This window comes from Fulmarus glacialis, unplaced genomic scaffold (assembly GCF_000690835.1).
Source record: "Fulmarus glacialis isolate BGI_N327 unplaced genomic scaffold, ASM69083v1 scaffold16542, whole genome shotgun sequence".
In the NCBI taxonomy this organism is placed as follows: Eukaryota; Metazoa; Chordata; class Aves; order Procellariiformes; family Procellariidae; genus Fulmarus; species Fulmarus glacialis.
The window spans coordinates 1-16,578 of NW_009197515.1; the positions used below are offsets into that span (position 1 = coordinate 1).

General features: G+C 38.5%; 1 protein-coding gene across 1 annotated transcript; it reads left to right on the top strand.

The window, feature by feature from the left end:
• Positions 1 to 905: 905 nt before the first annotated feature.
• Positions 906 to 15,308, top strand: LOC104072960 (mitogen-activated protein kinase kinase kinase kinase 4-like). Its single transcript, XM_009572580.1, has 5 exons — positions 906 to 1,001; positions 1,542 to 1,691; positions 4,967 to 5,126; positions 13,895 to 14,034; positions 14,882 to 15,308. Exons 1-5 carry the CDS (start codon positions 990 to 992, stop codon positions 14,963 to 14,965), a joined length of 546 nt encoding a protein of 181 aa, XP_009570875.1. The 5' UTR covers positions 906 to 989; the 3' UTR covers positions 14,966 to 15,308.
• Positions 15,309 to 16,578: the final 1,270 nt, after the last annotated feature.

Here is a 16,578-nt window from a genome sequence, read left to right on the forward strand (position 1 = left end):
CCCCCGCCTATGTGAGATTTTCCTGACCAGTTTCCATCCTTATCCACTCTTCATGCCTCTGCTGTACGTTTGGCCAGTGTGAACTGCTCCTTTTGTAAGCAGCAAGGGCTGATCAAGCCCTCCTCCCACAGAAAACAAACTTTACTTCAGTAGTGTAACACCTGCATCATTTAAAAATCCCTGCCAAGCAGGCGCTGAATATAAAATGAAGGGCAAATGCGTTGGGATGCGATACCCTAGCGTTCTGTTTCCAAAGCAAGTGCTTGTCTCTGGCAGAGTGAAAACACAATGTACAAAGAAGCTTTAATTTTCAATGCATGATTCTAAAAAATGGGCCCAACGTGACCCTAACCAACTTAGAGAAATTGCTTATCTCTTAAATGCTTACTCATCTCAGAAACATGGGAGTCCTTCACCCACATTAGCACATGGGGATTTAACCCCACACATGAACAGTGAAATCAAAATTCCTCCTGCAGAGTGTAACAGAATTATTCAGCCAACAACCACCATTCCTCCAAAAGTGGCTGATTCACAACCAGCGATGTTGGTGTGTGTTCACACTTAAAAAATAAAAGCAGGTTGGCTTAGCTGCAGGGTCAATTCCTTTTTTTCTGACTAGTAAGATATGGGTTTTTTTTTTTTCATAGATATATGAAAAGCAATATATAAATATTGTTAACAGTCATCTGGCTTTACTGAGAATAAATGAACTATAGGTTTTCAGTCAAGGTATTGTCACTGGTGATATTAAACATTGATGTCCAGAATCCATTAGTCTCCCTTGCTGGATAATATTTACCTCTACAAGTAGTCCATTGAAATTATTTCATGTGATGAGATAGGCTTTGATTTAAGTGTCTATCTGGTACCTAAGGAATTGTTCTTCTTGTATTACAGTAAAATATGAGAGAATCAAATTCCTTGTAATTGCTTTGAAAAACTCAGTGGAGGTTTATGCTTGGGCTCCAAAGCCTTATCACAAATTCATGGCTTTTAAGGTGAGTGAAACTTCACTTCGGTTCAGATGTATCACTGTCTCTCACTGTCTCTCATCTGCTCTTTGCTTTTGTTTTTTGTTGCTTTGTATAACATTTAATTCTAGTTAAAGATAAAATGAGTATTCTTTTAAAGAAAATGTAGCTCATTTGACATATATTGGAGATGGCAGGCATAAAACTGTCACTCACGATTCTGTTAGATGTGAATAACTTGTTTCAGTGCTGTGCCAAAATGTACATTTGAGTTCACAAAGCTGATGCTGATTCCCTCAAAAGAGGAGGAAATTGAACATGAATGGTACTCAGCCTAATTTTTGCCTCGTCCGTTTCTAGAATCTGGATTTTTTTCAAAACACAGGTGAAATACCCAGCTGTCCTTGCAGCTCAGTGGATGATGGATACTTAGCTCCTTAAATGTAATGTACTATTTAACAAAAATAGCTGTCTAACTTTTGAGTTTTGAAAATTCTTAAGATCATATATGTAGATCTGTAAACCAACAGCTTTATTGTGTTACATAGTGTATTTTTCTTTTTCCAGTCCTTTACCTCACTTCATCACAAACCACTGTCAGTTGACCTGACCGTTGAAAATGGGCAAAGATTAAAAGTCATATATGGCTCACTAGTAGGCTTTCATGCTATTGATGTGGACTCTGGATCTGTGTATGACCTGTACCTTCCAACACACGTAAGATACTCCAAAAAATTACGTAAATGCCTCTGTTCTTTGGGCCGTATGGTGATGATGAGCAGGTTAAGAGTTGGGCTGTATTTCAAAAGACAGGGTAAGAGAGTAATTATTGTATGCCAGCTAATAGAAAACCACTTTTCACATGCTTTTATAACACTGAAGTTCTGTTAAAAAGCTTTTATCACATTTAGAATATCAGTTTTAATGGTTTAATGTCAGAAAGCCTGTTGTATGGACAGTACTATTTTTAATTGATTTATCCTGGAAATTTAGGACTTCTTAAGCAATCAAAGACACAATAATATCTACATGAATTTAGGTGACTTTTACCATCTGCCACTGTGCTTTTCACTCTTGCTAACAAGCTGATTAAATTATCACTGAATTGAGCTGAAATTTGGCCTGGATTACAAAGACTGTCGCAACATATTTTAATCTTGATCCACTGCAAGCATGTGACCCTTGCACCAATGAGTACCTGCAGCTAGAGGAGCCAGTTTATACATGGGCACCCATGAATAATCACAGTTTCTTCACCATGGAACAAAGTTGCATTTGTTTCACATGATTACAGATCCAGGCTCTGTGTGCAAAATGTGATGACTTTGCAGAAACCCAACTTCCCGACTAAATAAATTTGCTGATCTTCTTACCATTCAGTTGCCCGTGAAATCAGTCCTTAAATTCAAAAGAATTTTTACATTTTCCTCAGGATTTTCTCATTAGATTGTCAAGAAGTTGGCATGAAGATGCTGATTTCAGGTTGATGTGTACGTATTGCATTGTGCATCTGTTCATTAAGGTGATGGTGATCACTAAATTCCTGCTTAAACTCAGATAACAGCAAAGGAATTCCCCTGCAGAAGTGAATGCCTGGCATGGGGCTGTCCGACATGAAGTCTGTGCTATGGTTTTAATCTTTTTGTTTGTTTGTTTGCTTATTTTTGGCTGCTCTAGATAGTTCTTTTCAAAGCTGTGAGTCCCAAAAGCCAGAGAAACCTGGGGGCTTAGGTCCAGAAAACTAGCAGGTTCCCATGGCTCCGGTCTGATGGGAGGCTCCTGGCAAGGAAACTTGAAAACCTCCCTGAAGTCAACAGAGGTCCATAGGGGTGGAGGGTTAGCTCATCCGGGTGCCACGGCCTCCTTGTATCCCAAGGCAATGTGTCCCAGAGTTACGCTCAGGAGGTTTGAAGAAATCTCATCCCAGATCTGCATGTTGCAGCCTGTGCCTTGAACCCTTTTATTTTTTAACTTCTTTTTCTCCACTCTCAGCCCCACGTTTTCAAACCAAATGAAAACCCACGCCTCCCGTGCAAGCCACTTGATCACTCTGCTGCCCTGACAAGTGACAGCCTTCAAATTGTGTCAGACCTGTGTTTCTGATGGACACAATGTTTGAGGATGGCTGTTAAGTTTATAAACTTCTCTTAATTAAAAAAATAACTTTTCTACCTGTTTGGAACAAACTGTTGAATCACCTGCTAAAAGCTCGTACTGTTTATTTCTGTGTTGGGTTTTTTTAAGGGACTTAATATTTGTTTTGTTAGAGGGTTTATTTTAATCTGACAATTAGTAGCTTTGTTAACCATGCAACTACGATAAATTCACGTCAGTTTATAAATCTAAGCATGGCCCTGCATACCATCCCTGGAAGCTGGTTGCTAAGCAAGGTGAATAATGACTCGTCAAAAAGATCATTAGCATAATTGCCCAAGATAAGAAGGGCAAAGAAAAAAGTGAACCTTCTTAGAGGCTTTAGTTTTTCAACAGGCTGCAAATATAATTATGTACCTGATGAGAGAGATTTCCCAGGTGACTGTCCTGAATACGTGGGGCACCTTTAAGACAGACTCCATTTGTGTGTGCTCTTCAGCCAAAAGTTAGCATGTACTAAAAATATATTTTCCCTTTAGAGTCTTAGACCTGAAATAAATCTGCTGCTACAGTGGCTCTATCTTTTTCGGTATTTTATTATTTTAAAGAGCATCTGCTAGAATTGGATGATTCTCCCAAGGAGCTTTGTGGTGGCAACAGACCAGACTTTAACAGGCTGACTTCAGATACTCTTGCTTTCTGGTAGCCTCTTTTCCTGGTTCCCCACCTCTTTCTTCATCTCTTACCTGCTTCGATCGCTCATGCGAGTACCAAGGCAACGCATTAAAATTGCTCTGCGACTCTGGATACCCGTTCTAGTGTTACGGATAGTTGTTGCGGAGGCACGGAGTCAAGTGGTTGGCCTGAGTGTATTCAGTTTGGCAAGTACAGCTTCAGTGCTTCTTTTACTGTTTGTTGTGCCCTTACGGTGTGCATAAATGTATGTGCTTGAAGAAAAAAAGATCTGTGTGTTGCTGGCTTGTGAAAATGATGTAGAAACTCCAGTTATATGCTTCCTATAAAAATATTAATCATAGTCGTTTAATTTACTATTTAGCATCCTGTTTTGAGGAGTGTTTTAAACAAGGAAATGCTTTGTTACTGTTTTTTAAGGCTGTCCTCTTTTTCTTTCGAAAACGCTTTCATAAAACCCCACCTTCATGGTTGTATACTTAAGACTTTTTTTTTCATTTGGGACGTGTTGGCTTCTGGGAGAGATTCTAGTGCGTTGAAAGCTGTTAAAATAATTTGTGTGAGTGAAATGCACTGTTCCTGTGGCATGCAGAAAATGTATGCTGAACAGCATTTAAATGTGGAACTGTTCTTAGTTAAGGACGTGGGAAGGGAAGGACAGAGAGTGGCTTGTATTTGAAAGGTCCAGGTAACTTTTCAACTTGCTGTAAATATTGTTAAATTTACAGGTTTTAGCTTGTGAGTGGGGATAGGGAAATATCATGGAAAGTGAAAGCACTGATTTCCTGGAATGTGGAAGCTTTTGTCCTTCCTCCATCTTCTGAAATAATTGTGAATTCAAATTTATTTCACCTTTCTTCTATTTATGTAATGCAAGTGTTTTGTGAGTGAGTAAGTAAATATTATTGTGTCTCAGTGGCTCCATGGCTTCTTGACCAATTAATACTGGTAAATATAAAGTGAAATATTGAATGTTGATTTGTTTGCAAACCTATGGTCGTATTCAAAGGGGGGAGGAGGAGAGAAAGCCTGTTTCGGAGGCTAGCTAGCATACTATACAGCCTTTCTGAAAACAGGCATTTCTTTCACTTTCCATGAGCCATGAGCTAGTTGTTTTTATTGCTCTGCCAAGCTAGTTAGATTGATGTAGTCACTGAAATTGCAGTCCATTTTCTGATATAAATCTTAGCAAAATATGATTCTAGATCCAGGGGACTATTCGCCCACATGCCATTATCATCCTCCCGAATACCAGCGGAATGGAGCTTTTACTCACCTATGAAGATGAAGGCATCTACATTGATATATATGGGCATTTCACAAAGGAGACTGTTTTACAGTGGGGAGAAATGCCAGCATCTGTAGGTATGTATGAAAAATAGCACTTTATTAAATATAAGATTCTGCTGCATGAAGCCTGACTTCTTTATGAGGTTTGTATCCACATGAAAGTGGTTGTATGGCACATAAAGCAACTTCTGAGCAAACCAGATGTGTAAAGAGTAAACAGATTTATGTATGTCTGTGTTAAGACAGCCAATGATTGCAATAGGGTCTTCACATTTGGATCATAGTTTGTATTCTTGTCACACTGTTCATTGCATCATACCTTGACTATACAGCCAAACTTCACTGAGGATGCAGCTTACCACCGGTTTTCACAGAGAGAATTATGTGAATTACAGAGGGAAAAAAGGTGCTCTTGCTTCCTACTTTGATTGTTCATAGCCCATAGCGTTTTATGTAAAAATTCACAACTGTAGGGACGTCAGTTACTGAAGAGGTCTGTAACTGCTGTCAAATGGACCCTTAATTTTATCACTTTAAATTCACAGTGCTGCCAGCCCAGGGTATTTCTAATAGATTACCAATCTCTCCGTGCTTGCAATTGGCTTTGTAGGAGGAGATTCTGATTGTATTGTAACCGGGACAGCTGTTTGTTTCACCTTCCCCAGAGGGCTTCAAAAGTTAACAGTGTGGGAAAAACCAAGAACACCACAGGCAGATTTTTGTTTTTATTATTTGTTGCTTTTAATTTCTTTTCTGGCTCACTCCTGTTCTTCTGCATCTTAAAACAAACATACCAACAAACAAAAAAAGCCCAAGACACTTAGATTGTACAAAAGCATATTAGCTTGGCAGAAAGTGGATGCCACAGTGAAAAATCGAGGATGTTCACCTTTCTCCTTTCACTTCTAGCTGGGTAGTTTTAGGAAAAGTCCATTAAAATCAGTAGAATAACACCCTTGAGTAAATGCCAGGTTTGACATTTGTAGAGGCAAGAAGCCCACCTCTGGAACACAAATCGCTACAGGACAACTTATTTTTCGCACTGGTTCGATAAAATTCAGCAACAAAACTGCTTCAGTTTCAAAAAAAAAACCAGGTATAAGGTTATAAGCTAACTATATAGTGTTTCCTTCGCTTCACTGAATAGCCCTATCTCCAATTTTCAGCCCATATGCAGAGCTACAGGGTGTAATTAAAATGTATCAAGTAAATTCTCCATTTTTCATAGGAATATGTAATGGTCTTTGATATTTTGAAATTTTACATCCTCTCTGAACTAATGTTAGAAACACCATAAGAAATAATCAATAATCAAAAAGCAATTACTCAGCCAGGGTAAGAAGAGTTCTAATGAGAAATATTGAACGTAATTAGAAGCTGCACTGAAGAATGCTATCTGAAGGAGACAGAAGCTTTCAAGAAGCATGTCATTATGGGACGTGCTTCCTTAGGCCTTACTAAAAGTAGCAAGCTCACTTAACATGAACATTTTCTTTAAACTGTAATGTCTTACCCACCTTCTGGTGTGCATATATGATATATGATTTTCATAAATACTTAAACTCTCCTTTGTTTTCCCACATGTACTTCATCGGTTAGAACTCCTTTTTCGTGCCTTGTGAAGAAACAATTTTAAAATCATCTGCATTTATATAAGTGTCTTGCCAGAGATTAACCCTAATCTCATGCTTAATACTTTTTAAACCATGGATGTTATTTGTAACATTTGTAACACTAGGCTTTTCTAGTTGTATTATTCTTAGTATATGCTATGTCCTAAAGAGTCACTGTTACTAGATAGTGTGTTTCAAAGATGGATGATACAGAAGGAACAAAGGACTTTCTTACATCCTGCTTTAGAAGGGGGGATATTGCAAGAAGGGTTGCATAGATCTATGACTCCTGCTTGGAAGTTTGCAGTTTGTGTCACTGGGCACTGATTGCTCTCAAAGCTTTTTCACTTAATCTAGATAGAGTTTGCAGGAAAGAGAGAGCTTAAGTCCTTCTTCCTAATGTTGCTGAAAGTACTGAATCATCAAACCCACAGATATGAGAGAGAGGTTTGTAAAGCATTCTTGTAGCCTGGAAATCACACTGCCTTAACTTCAGTAAAAATTTCCTTGCACGTACCCAGCTGGCATTGAAGTGAATAAAGGTTCACCACTTCAGACCAGTTGAAAGTGTGATCTTTTGTGCTGGTTAATTACTCTAATTTAAAACATCCTTTGGTACATCTGGTTAGGTACGATACTCTCAATTTCTCAAGGTTGATTACATCTTAATAGAAGGAATGCTATTTGGACATTTGCCTTTCCACGTGCTCATGCAGCTATTTCTCCTGTTCTTCAGCACAGCACTATGATAATCATTTGCGTGGAAAGCTATCAGTACAAAATTGCCTAAGCATTTTAGGGCAGTTAAATAGGAAAAGGATGGAGAAGATGCTTCTGAGGGTGGCATCCTGTCTGGTGAATTTTACTATATAGAGATTAGGAGTCATGTCTCTCTGAATAGATTTTCTCTGTAGTCAGTCTAGAGAAATGGGCACCACCAGATGGGAAGGTGGTGCCCGTCCAGGGACAGATAGCAAGGACAGATGTAATGGAACATCCTGCTGAGGAAGCAGAGGGCGAGTTAGATGAAATGGTTTGGATGGTAAGGTTACGAGAGCCAAGTAAACAGCTAGCTCTTTGTCGACCTTCTCCCAGCGCTCAGAAAGCAAGACTCTAGGTTTTCTCTGGAAGGAAAGGTCTGTCTCCATCCATCCGTCTCTTTCGTTGTTTATACTTCCGCAGATTACGCAGCTGAAGGGTGGCAGTCTCCAAACAGCCCCTCTCAGTTGTCATTTGAAAATTTTCCAATATATTAGCTTGAGAACCCTTGTGTTTCTGCTGCTGCTACAGCACTTCTGGTATCTCAGAAAAGGATTTCTTTGGAACAGAAGTTGTTAATCTTTGAGATGTGGTACAAGATTAATTTGACTTCTGATTGGAATCACATTTCCACTAAAAACAAATTAACCCACAGCACACACTCAAACTTTAAAGAAAGAGTTCTGTTAACTATAATTTTAATAATTGTTTCCTACTAGCTCCTATTAATTTTCTTGATCCTTTGAAATTCTTGGCTCCAGACAAAAACATTAACCATTATGAGAGAAGTGTGAATAACTGTGTTATTTGCATGGCCAAACTTAGGGGGAACTTGAAAGTTTCATAAGAGATCCCATTTTCCTGTAATTTCCAGGCCCATTTCAGACCTCCTAAAGCCTGTATGAGCTTATCTCAAAATTTTCACTCTGTGTTTCAGAGATAGAAGGGTCTTGGGTTGACCTCAGAGTGCTCTCTAGTCATCCTTTGCTCACGTCTTGATTTCTTTAAACAATTATTTTGAAAGAAAACTTTTGTAGTTGGTGAGAATATCTTGACTACAAAAAATAAAGAATAGTTTGTATTATAATTGATGGATTTAGGGCAGGGAATCTAAATATAGCTTACTCTCATAGTCTTTAAGTTGGGACCTCTGTGACTGATCTGTTAATAAGAAATTGGAGAGAGGAAACTCAAATCCTGTGGGAAATTAAAATTGTAGAAGTACTCTGTGTATGTTTAGTCTGAAAGATATTTCACATATGTAGGGCTAAATACAAATATAGCTGTAATATTTTCTTTCTATAAAACAGGATTAAAAAAGGGTTTAAGAAACATCAAGTTAATAAGATTTGTGAGCACTTTTGCCCTTTTGTGTGAGTAATGAATTATTTACAGTATGTAGTCTTAGAGGGTTGGCACAAAACTGGATATTCCTGGAGTGGTGAACCAATAAAAGTCCTTATTTCCTTTACCGTGTACATATTAGAAGCAAAAAGGATGTTATGTAGAGAAACAGACAACATTAGCAAAAGGTGGTTGAATTACTGCCTCAGTGCTCGATCAACGTACTCACCAGGTCTTGAAACAGTTGCTGTCCAGCTCATGCACAGAAAATGCCTGCTCGTATCTGAATGATTCTGGTTGGTCAGATCTCCTGTGCACTTTTCCCCCAGGAAACAGCAAAAATCCTTCAAACAAGCAAACTGTCACGCCAGATACATTTCTGGGTTGGGTTATCAGTTCTACTGGAATAATTACAAAGGAGTGAGCAAAACTGGGAGCAGAGAAGCTTTGGAACAGAGATGCAGATGTGTTTAGGGGAAAAAAAAAAGATTTAGTCATAAATTTATTCGTACCTCGCTTGGGGTGGTTAGGGAACTGTATGTGTTAGCCCTTTGTCCCGTGCAATCTAACCAAAACATACAGCAGAACAACACCTGCTTTCCACGGCCAATTTCTTAATTCATCCATTTATGACTTTATTCAGCCTTAGGTTTTTTTTCCTTCTTGATTTTGACTCTCTAGCCTCTCTCATTTAGTAAAAGTTCTCCACAGCTGTGACTGGAGGAAGAAAAATACCCACTTCTATCCAGGTAATATAAATAATAGCAGAATTGCACAAGAGAAGTTACCGACTCCTTCCTTCCTCAGTTTTCCTACCCAAAATTGCTTAACTTTGGGGGCACTAAGTTTTAAAGCATGGGCAACAGACAGAAGTACATGCAAGTAGCTAATCAGTCCCCAATCAGTGATCAGCAGCATCATTGGAGAGCTTGTGGCTGGGTTTCAGTGGGAACAAGCTTTGCTACATCACAGGACACTGTTGGTATCTCTGTGGGTTATTTCCATTCCCAATCCTCGACATGTATGTCTCCCTTCCATTTGTCTATAAATAAATAAATAAAACATGCTTTCCCCAAAGAGTGGGGAACCAATAAAAGTCATGATTTCATAGAGCATGCTGGGTTTGACTGAAGGGCCAAAAAGGGTTCTGTAGAAGTATACTCGGTTTTAAGATCTGTATGGTCTCTAATAGCTGGTATCTTTTACTGTCAGCGAAGTCATCACTGGATATTCTCCTTTTAATGTTTGTGCCCAGCTGCATACTTGCCTGTATACAAAAGCAAAATTCAGTAGCTTTTTTTGCATTGAATTTCTCCTATGTACATACTGACTATCTCCAAAAAGGAATTCAGTGTACACTCTCTTTTATCATGTGAAATGGAGTTTGATATCATGACTCGGGCATGCAAAAGTGGGTCAGACTTTTAATTCATGTTCAGTTTGTTCATTTCGAACTTCTTGGTTTATCTGGAATCAGTTGCCTGGGGAATTTTTGGAGTCTCCGTCAGGTCTTTAAGTTCAGGTTAGACAAACAACTGTCAGAAGTGATACTGATGTGGCACAGAGATACAGATGGAAGAGAAGGTGCATTAAGGTCCTTTCCTGCCCTATTTCTGTAACACTAATCAGAAAAGCCCAATTTTACGGTATTTTGCTAAAAGCTGGCCTGATTCTGCTCTCATGCAGAGGTCAATTGGGAATAACTGCTTAGGGCAGTGAGCCAAATTCAGTACATGAGATCAGAAACGGGATTTTTGAAGTGAAAGAGTTTAAAAAAGAAAAGAAAGGTTAAGAAGGGAAGTGAGATTATAGCAGTACCTGGGTTCTGTGGTACCAAGTGCACTTATCTCATTCAGACTGTGAGCATGCTGCTGGTATGTGACTGAGATCATTAGCTCATGTCAGTGACACTTCATAGAAGTTAATGGATCCAATATGGCTCAGTAATTTCTTTCACCTTTCCTATCTCCCTCAACCATTTCCCCTTGAAGCAGTCACTTCCCTGAATGGGAGCTCTACTCAACTTAATGTTAATACACAGTGTAAACAGGAAATACCAAGTCTCGCCCCAAGTTTAGAGCATTGCTAATGCTTTCACGATGTTAAGAAACTGATTTTGAGCTCACTTTGCTATACTAACTTTATAGCATATATTCTTTGATGTCAGGGGAGTAATGCTGGTGTAAATGGTGTAACAAGAACCACAGGTCATGTACAACTGTAAGTCTTCTAAGATATGTGGTAATCTGGGTGAAGCAGGGGAGCTTCAAGTAACTGAATAATTTTGTTCTAGTATGTTAAGCAATATTGGCACATCAGTCCGAGTCAGTATCTGCCTTTTCTGCTGAGCTACTGTCCAAAGGACCAGAGTGGCTAAGTCTAGGGTTGCTAGAAACCAGTACAGTCTTGCATTGTGTGCAATATAAACACCGTTATATGTTGCCAGCTGGAAGCACAGGGTATTTTTTTCTAAAGCTTGTTGAGGTGGAAAGTGGACTCAAAATAACTGCTCATGGTATAGGAGCTTTTGTTCCAGAATAAGACAACTTTATTCTGAGTATCTAATCAGCTCTCAATTCATTTCACATGAAACATTTGTAAATGCTCCCACATGGGAAGATTATCAAGACTCAGTACTGACCTTTGAATTCACAGCCTGCTATCCTGCAAATTAATTTCCATGTATAGATAAATCCTTCTAACTGGACAACCCCACAAATGGTATAATGGGGCCTTTTTGTTGGCATGGTAAGAACTTTTTGATTCTGCTACAAGAATGAGTTTTTGTGCTACTTGTACTTCAACCGAAATTTGTCATTGTCAGTTGACAAATTCTCAGTATCTTGGCCGGCCAGCAGAGCATCAGTCGCTGAACTTGGTATATCTGTTTTATTATATTCCTATGGTAATACTGCTTGGAGATCAGGTTTCTTCTGAACATAGCAGTAGCGGTCCAGTCATCCAGGGCTTTCTATCCCGGATGACCTAGAGGTTGCAACAAAGCCCAATTAAGCTGTTACTGAGAGCTGCAAGGATGCTATCGAATTGAAATCTGCCAAAGGCATGGGTACAGCTGATACAGACATAGCATATTGACAACTTGACTGCAGGTTTCAGCTAGTGGAAAAGCTAAGGAGACTTATGAGTGGATTAGGTCTTTGTTGCTGGACCTATATGACCTATACTAAACAGTGTAGCCATAGAATGCTTTCATGCTGTTTATATGTACACACCTGCCTTGCTGTCCCACTCCCCAGAACCATAGTGTGCCTCTGTCTCTGTTGTGTTCAAAAACAAAGTTTGAAAAGGTTAATGTTACAAAAAGTAGCAAATGTCTGAGTATTGTGTAATTTTTTATCTTCTTCACTTTATGTGTGGTCTGGGCCTACCTTTTTAGATACTAACTGCACATTGCATGGGTGCTGCCTTGGTGCTCATCATGCTACTGCTGCGGTGATTCAGAAATGTCAATGACAGTCTTCCTCGCAGCCTACAGCAGCAGTGCCCTGTTGTACAGCCTAGGAACTGAAGCATAAAGAAAAGATTTAAAAATGTATTGATTTCAGGTGTTTGATTTTTAGAAAATACCCCTCCCTTTTCTTCTCCCACTTATCCTCAGATGCTCACTGCTGTTTTGCTTTTCAAACAGGATGGTTTCTTCCTCTTTCCACATGACTGGGATGCTGGGAAAGAATTTTCTTGCTCTCAGCTATAGTGGCAGGGAAGCCTTCAGTGTGCACAAAGAAAAACTGAAAGGAAAGTATACTAAACAGATTTAGGGGAAATTTGTAGACTTTGAAGGAACTAAAATCACAACATTGTAGCCAAATCACACATGTTTCCAAGGAGGTATAATTTTCATACACTTGTTCTGACAAGAATTATAAAGCAAGGATTCCAAGTTAATATTAAATCAAAAACTGCTAGGAGAAGGATACACAGTCACTCAGGCATATTGCCTTTATTTTCTGCTGTCCTTCTTAACTAGGATCACAAGGCTGTTGCTTCCTATATCGGTGTGTACTAAAAGTTTGATTTTTAGACAAAAATCTAAACCAACGTGGAAGGTTTTAAGGAACAAACATTGCTCTAATGTTGCTACTAATAATGTAGGGCAAGCAAGCACTGTCCACTGAAGCTAAAAACCAGTCAGATGCACACATTCCCTCTACATCATTTCAGAGCACCAGAATTCTTGGACTAATGAGATAACAATTCATAGTTGAGCAAAAAGAAAAATTTCTGAGCATTGACTATCAATAGAGCATAACTAATGCGGTTTTACCTTGGAAGCCCATACATGCACTAATCAGAGGGCTTTCACTGAAACTGTGCCTGATTTGAAATCTGTGGTGTTAACTCCTTCATCACTATTCCGATTTCTCATCTAATTGCCAGATTTAAAGGGAGTAACATCATAGTAAGCTTCCACAGTGCTAAAGTACCTTCTTTTGGTTTTGGAGATACTGCATGTAACCAGTGACGGGAAGACAATAGCTAAGGACACCAAATTAATCATGCCATAGTCTCAGATTCAAAAGAATTTAGGTTTCAGACTAAGCTGAACTCTGTAGTAAATACAAACCCAACTTCCTAATGGGAGGGTATAGAGAAGACAGTCAAAACTTTTCTTGGACATATACAGTGAAAGGATGAGAGGCAAAATGGGCAGTAGTTGCACAAAGAGAAATTCCAATTAGGTATTAGGAAGAAATTTTTAACCTTGAAAGTAGTGATGCATTGCAGTAGGGGCTCAGAGAGGTTGTGAAATATCCATCAAAACATGTCTGGACAAGGTTCAGAGTAACCTTGTCTAATTTGGCCCTGCTTTGGGGGCAGGGGTTAAACAAGATGCCCTTCAGAGGTTTTGTGATTCTAAAATATACAATAATAGCACACGTAAGATTTACGTCTAGAGTCCAAAATAAGTCTGAGAGGAGAAACTGAAGTTTAGTTACTGTTCCCAAGGCTTTTTGTATAAGCTTAAAATACAAATAATTCAGAATATATTGTTATCAAAGAGAAATGCTTCAGATCCATGTTGACATAAATGAGGCAAGAATCCGTCTTTCAGCTGTTAAATACTATCAAATCTTTTTTTTTTTCTTTTTTTTTTTTTTCTTTTAGCTTACCTTCAATCTAATCAGGTCATGGGCTGGGGAGAGAAGGCAATTGAACTACGCTCTGTGGAAACAGGAAATCTGGAAGGAGTATTTATGCACAAGAAAGCACAGAAGCTAAAATTCCTGTGTGAAAGAAATGACAAGGTACAGAGATGACTAGAGTCTGGGGATTTAGCAAAAATGAGTAATAGTTGACTATGACTCTGATTTTAACTACACTAATTAACTACAGTTAATTTTTCTAACTTTGTTTTTACATTGGTTATGTCTTACCTTAGTATAACTTCCCCATTCAAAGCAAATGTAGTCACTGACCCCACAAAGCACTCGCTATGGATATTCCGCACTTCCACACCACCCTACTTTAGCCAGCTCTGTTATAACTCCTACTCCACCCAGCCTTAACTGATATCAGAGGTGATAACAAATACAGACATTGCTAACTGGCCAGACTCCAGCACAACAGGTGTAGTGGGGAGGGCTAGTGAGCCAGCCCTGATAACGCCCAACTACAGGACTGCCTCTCCTGGGCTACTGAAATTACAGGCAATTCAGAGCAGCTATCATGGAAAAAAACTCCAGTGCTCTAATTAATTTGAGATATTGCAGGCACTAGAGTATGGATAATCAAGCATGATTTCTTGCATATAGCAGTTCTTGATAAATGTTCTGTGAAACCTGCTTAGTCCCACTGACATATTTAGAAAACTGGGGCCCCAAAACTGTTTAATTATTTTAAAATGTTCTCTTGGGTCTTTCCAAACAGGAGAAGAAATATACTAAAATATGTATCCCAGTTGTACCACAAGCACAGTTTCACTTTAAAAAGTTTTTCATAGGATTAAAATTGAATTGTGATATATATATATATATATACACACACCCCTTGTATTTGGGACTGTGGCATTCTCTCAGATTTCCTGTATGGGTAAAAATATTCTCATAAATGTAAACTGACAGTAGCATATCTTTTTTTTTTTTCCCTTTCAAGGTGTTCTTTGCATCTGTACAGTCAGGAGGCAGCAGTCAAATATACTTTATGACTCTCGGTCAAAATATACTATTCAACTGGTAAATCACATCAAAATGAAGGATGCTTTGAAATTCCCTGTTAGGTAGCGGTATAAAATGCTTGGAGGTAATATAGACAAATTTGCACTTTTTACGTACAAAAATTGTGTCATTATTAACTTACCTAAAATTCATATTCTTTCAGCTTGGAAAGAATTCCATTTTCCTGTCAAAGTATTGCAAACGTGTTTAGTTTGTCTTCTAAAATATGTTGCAAACCAAGATTGTATTCACAGTGTTAGGAGAGAACAACTTTAATGAAGAATGTAGCCAATATAAGAAACTCCTGTACTCTGAAAAGTGTACAGTTTCATTTTCACAGATGATGCAACGTTGTTATCTTGAACTGAAGTCTCTTTCTTTTTTGGACAGCAACATATGTAGGTAGATATAAAAACAAACAAATTGGGTGACAAATTGGAGTCTACTTTATTTTGAATTGGGTTTTGGCTTGTTTTTGCATTTCAAGCAAGCTGTTACTGTTTCACAAAGACTCACTTGTCCAAGTCTTATAATCAGTGAAATAGCAACTGTTCATGATGGGGCCTAATGCAGACTGGGATGCTTGAGGGATCGTATCCTGTGCTAGGTAGACAGGTGCATTTCACTGCAGAGTTGTAAAAGCAGCTACTTCTAGACATGTGCCCTATCTGGTAGATTTTACAAAATGCAGGGGACAGACTTCATGTTTCTCTCAGGGCTGGATGCCTGAGCCCATAGACACAGTTACTGTAGAATGGATTTGTAAAAATAGTTTAAATAGTAGTCTGTCAAAATCATATATGCATAAAGCATTATGGGCCTGAACCTGTAACTTCTATTCAAACACGGGACCCACACTCATATGAGTTGATTTAAAGGCACTACCCATGTATATAAGGGCACAGGATCAGGCACCTTCTTTTCTTCCCTTCTTGCTCTTTCAGCATCAAGTCTTCATGTATTTGTGTGTAAATATAATCTTTCCACAATGGATGTTAAGATTAACAAATGTATTCTTAATATAGTTATGAAAATATCCAAAGAGTTAATCTATTATAAATAGAAAATATAAATAATTTCAGGTGCTTTCTACGCTAATTACATCTAAACAAAGCTGCATCCACTAGTGTTATTGGTGCCAGTGTTTCTGCATAAACTCTGTTCTCAGGGGCTTGTAACTTGGCCATAAAACTATACAGATATAATATATATGTACACTATATATAATCATATACTATGATTAAATTTTAGGGTTTAATGCAATCCTCATTTAGCTGATTTTTGGATGTGCTTTGGAAATGTAAAGCATCAAATGTAATACAAAAGAGCTCATTCCAGACATGATACATATGGATGATGCTATAGGCAAAAGTGAAATCGCTAGCTACAGTGTTTGAAAACTGGTATTTTTTACTTGAAATATGTGATACTGAAAGGTGCAGGGGAAGTGTGTTGGAATATCTGGTCGTCTACCTCAAGGCTGGTGGTTCAAAGTTGACTAAGAAGGAGAGAAATAAAATTGTTGAAACTGGTAGCTGTTTTGTACTGTGTGTCAGGTTAAGTTAGTGTTAGCAGTCATGCTGTGACTGACAGGTGCTTAGATTGCAACCACCAGCTCCAGAACTGGTATCCTTG

Excerpts from the sequence above, each read along its gene's own strand:
- LOC104072960 (XM_009572580.1), top strand. Across the intron at positions 1,692-4,966 it reads ACCTGTACCTTCCAACACAC|ATCCAGGGGACTATTCGCCC; the intron begins GTAAGATACTCC and ends ATATGATTCTAG. Across the intron at positions 14,035-14,881 it reads TGTGTGAAAGAAATGACAAG|GTGTTCTTTGCATCTGTACA; the intron begins GTACAGAGATGA and ends TTCCCTTTCAAG.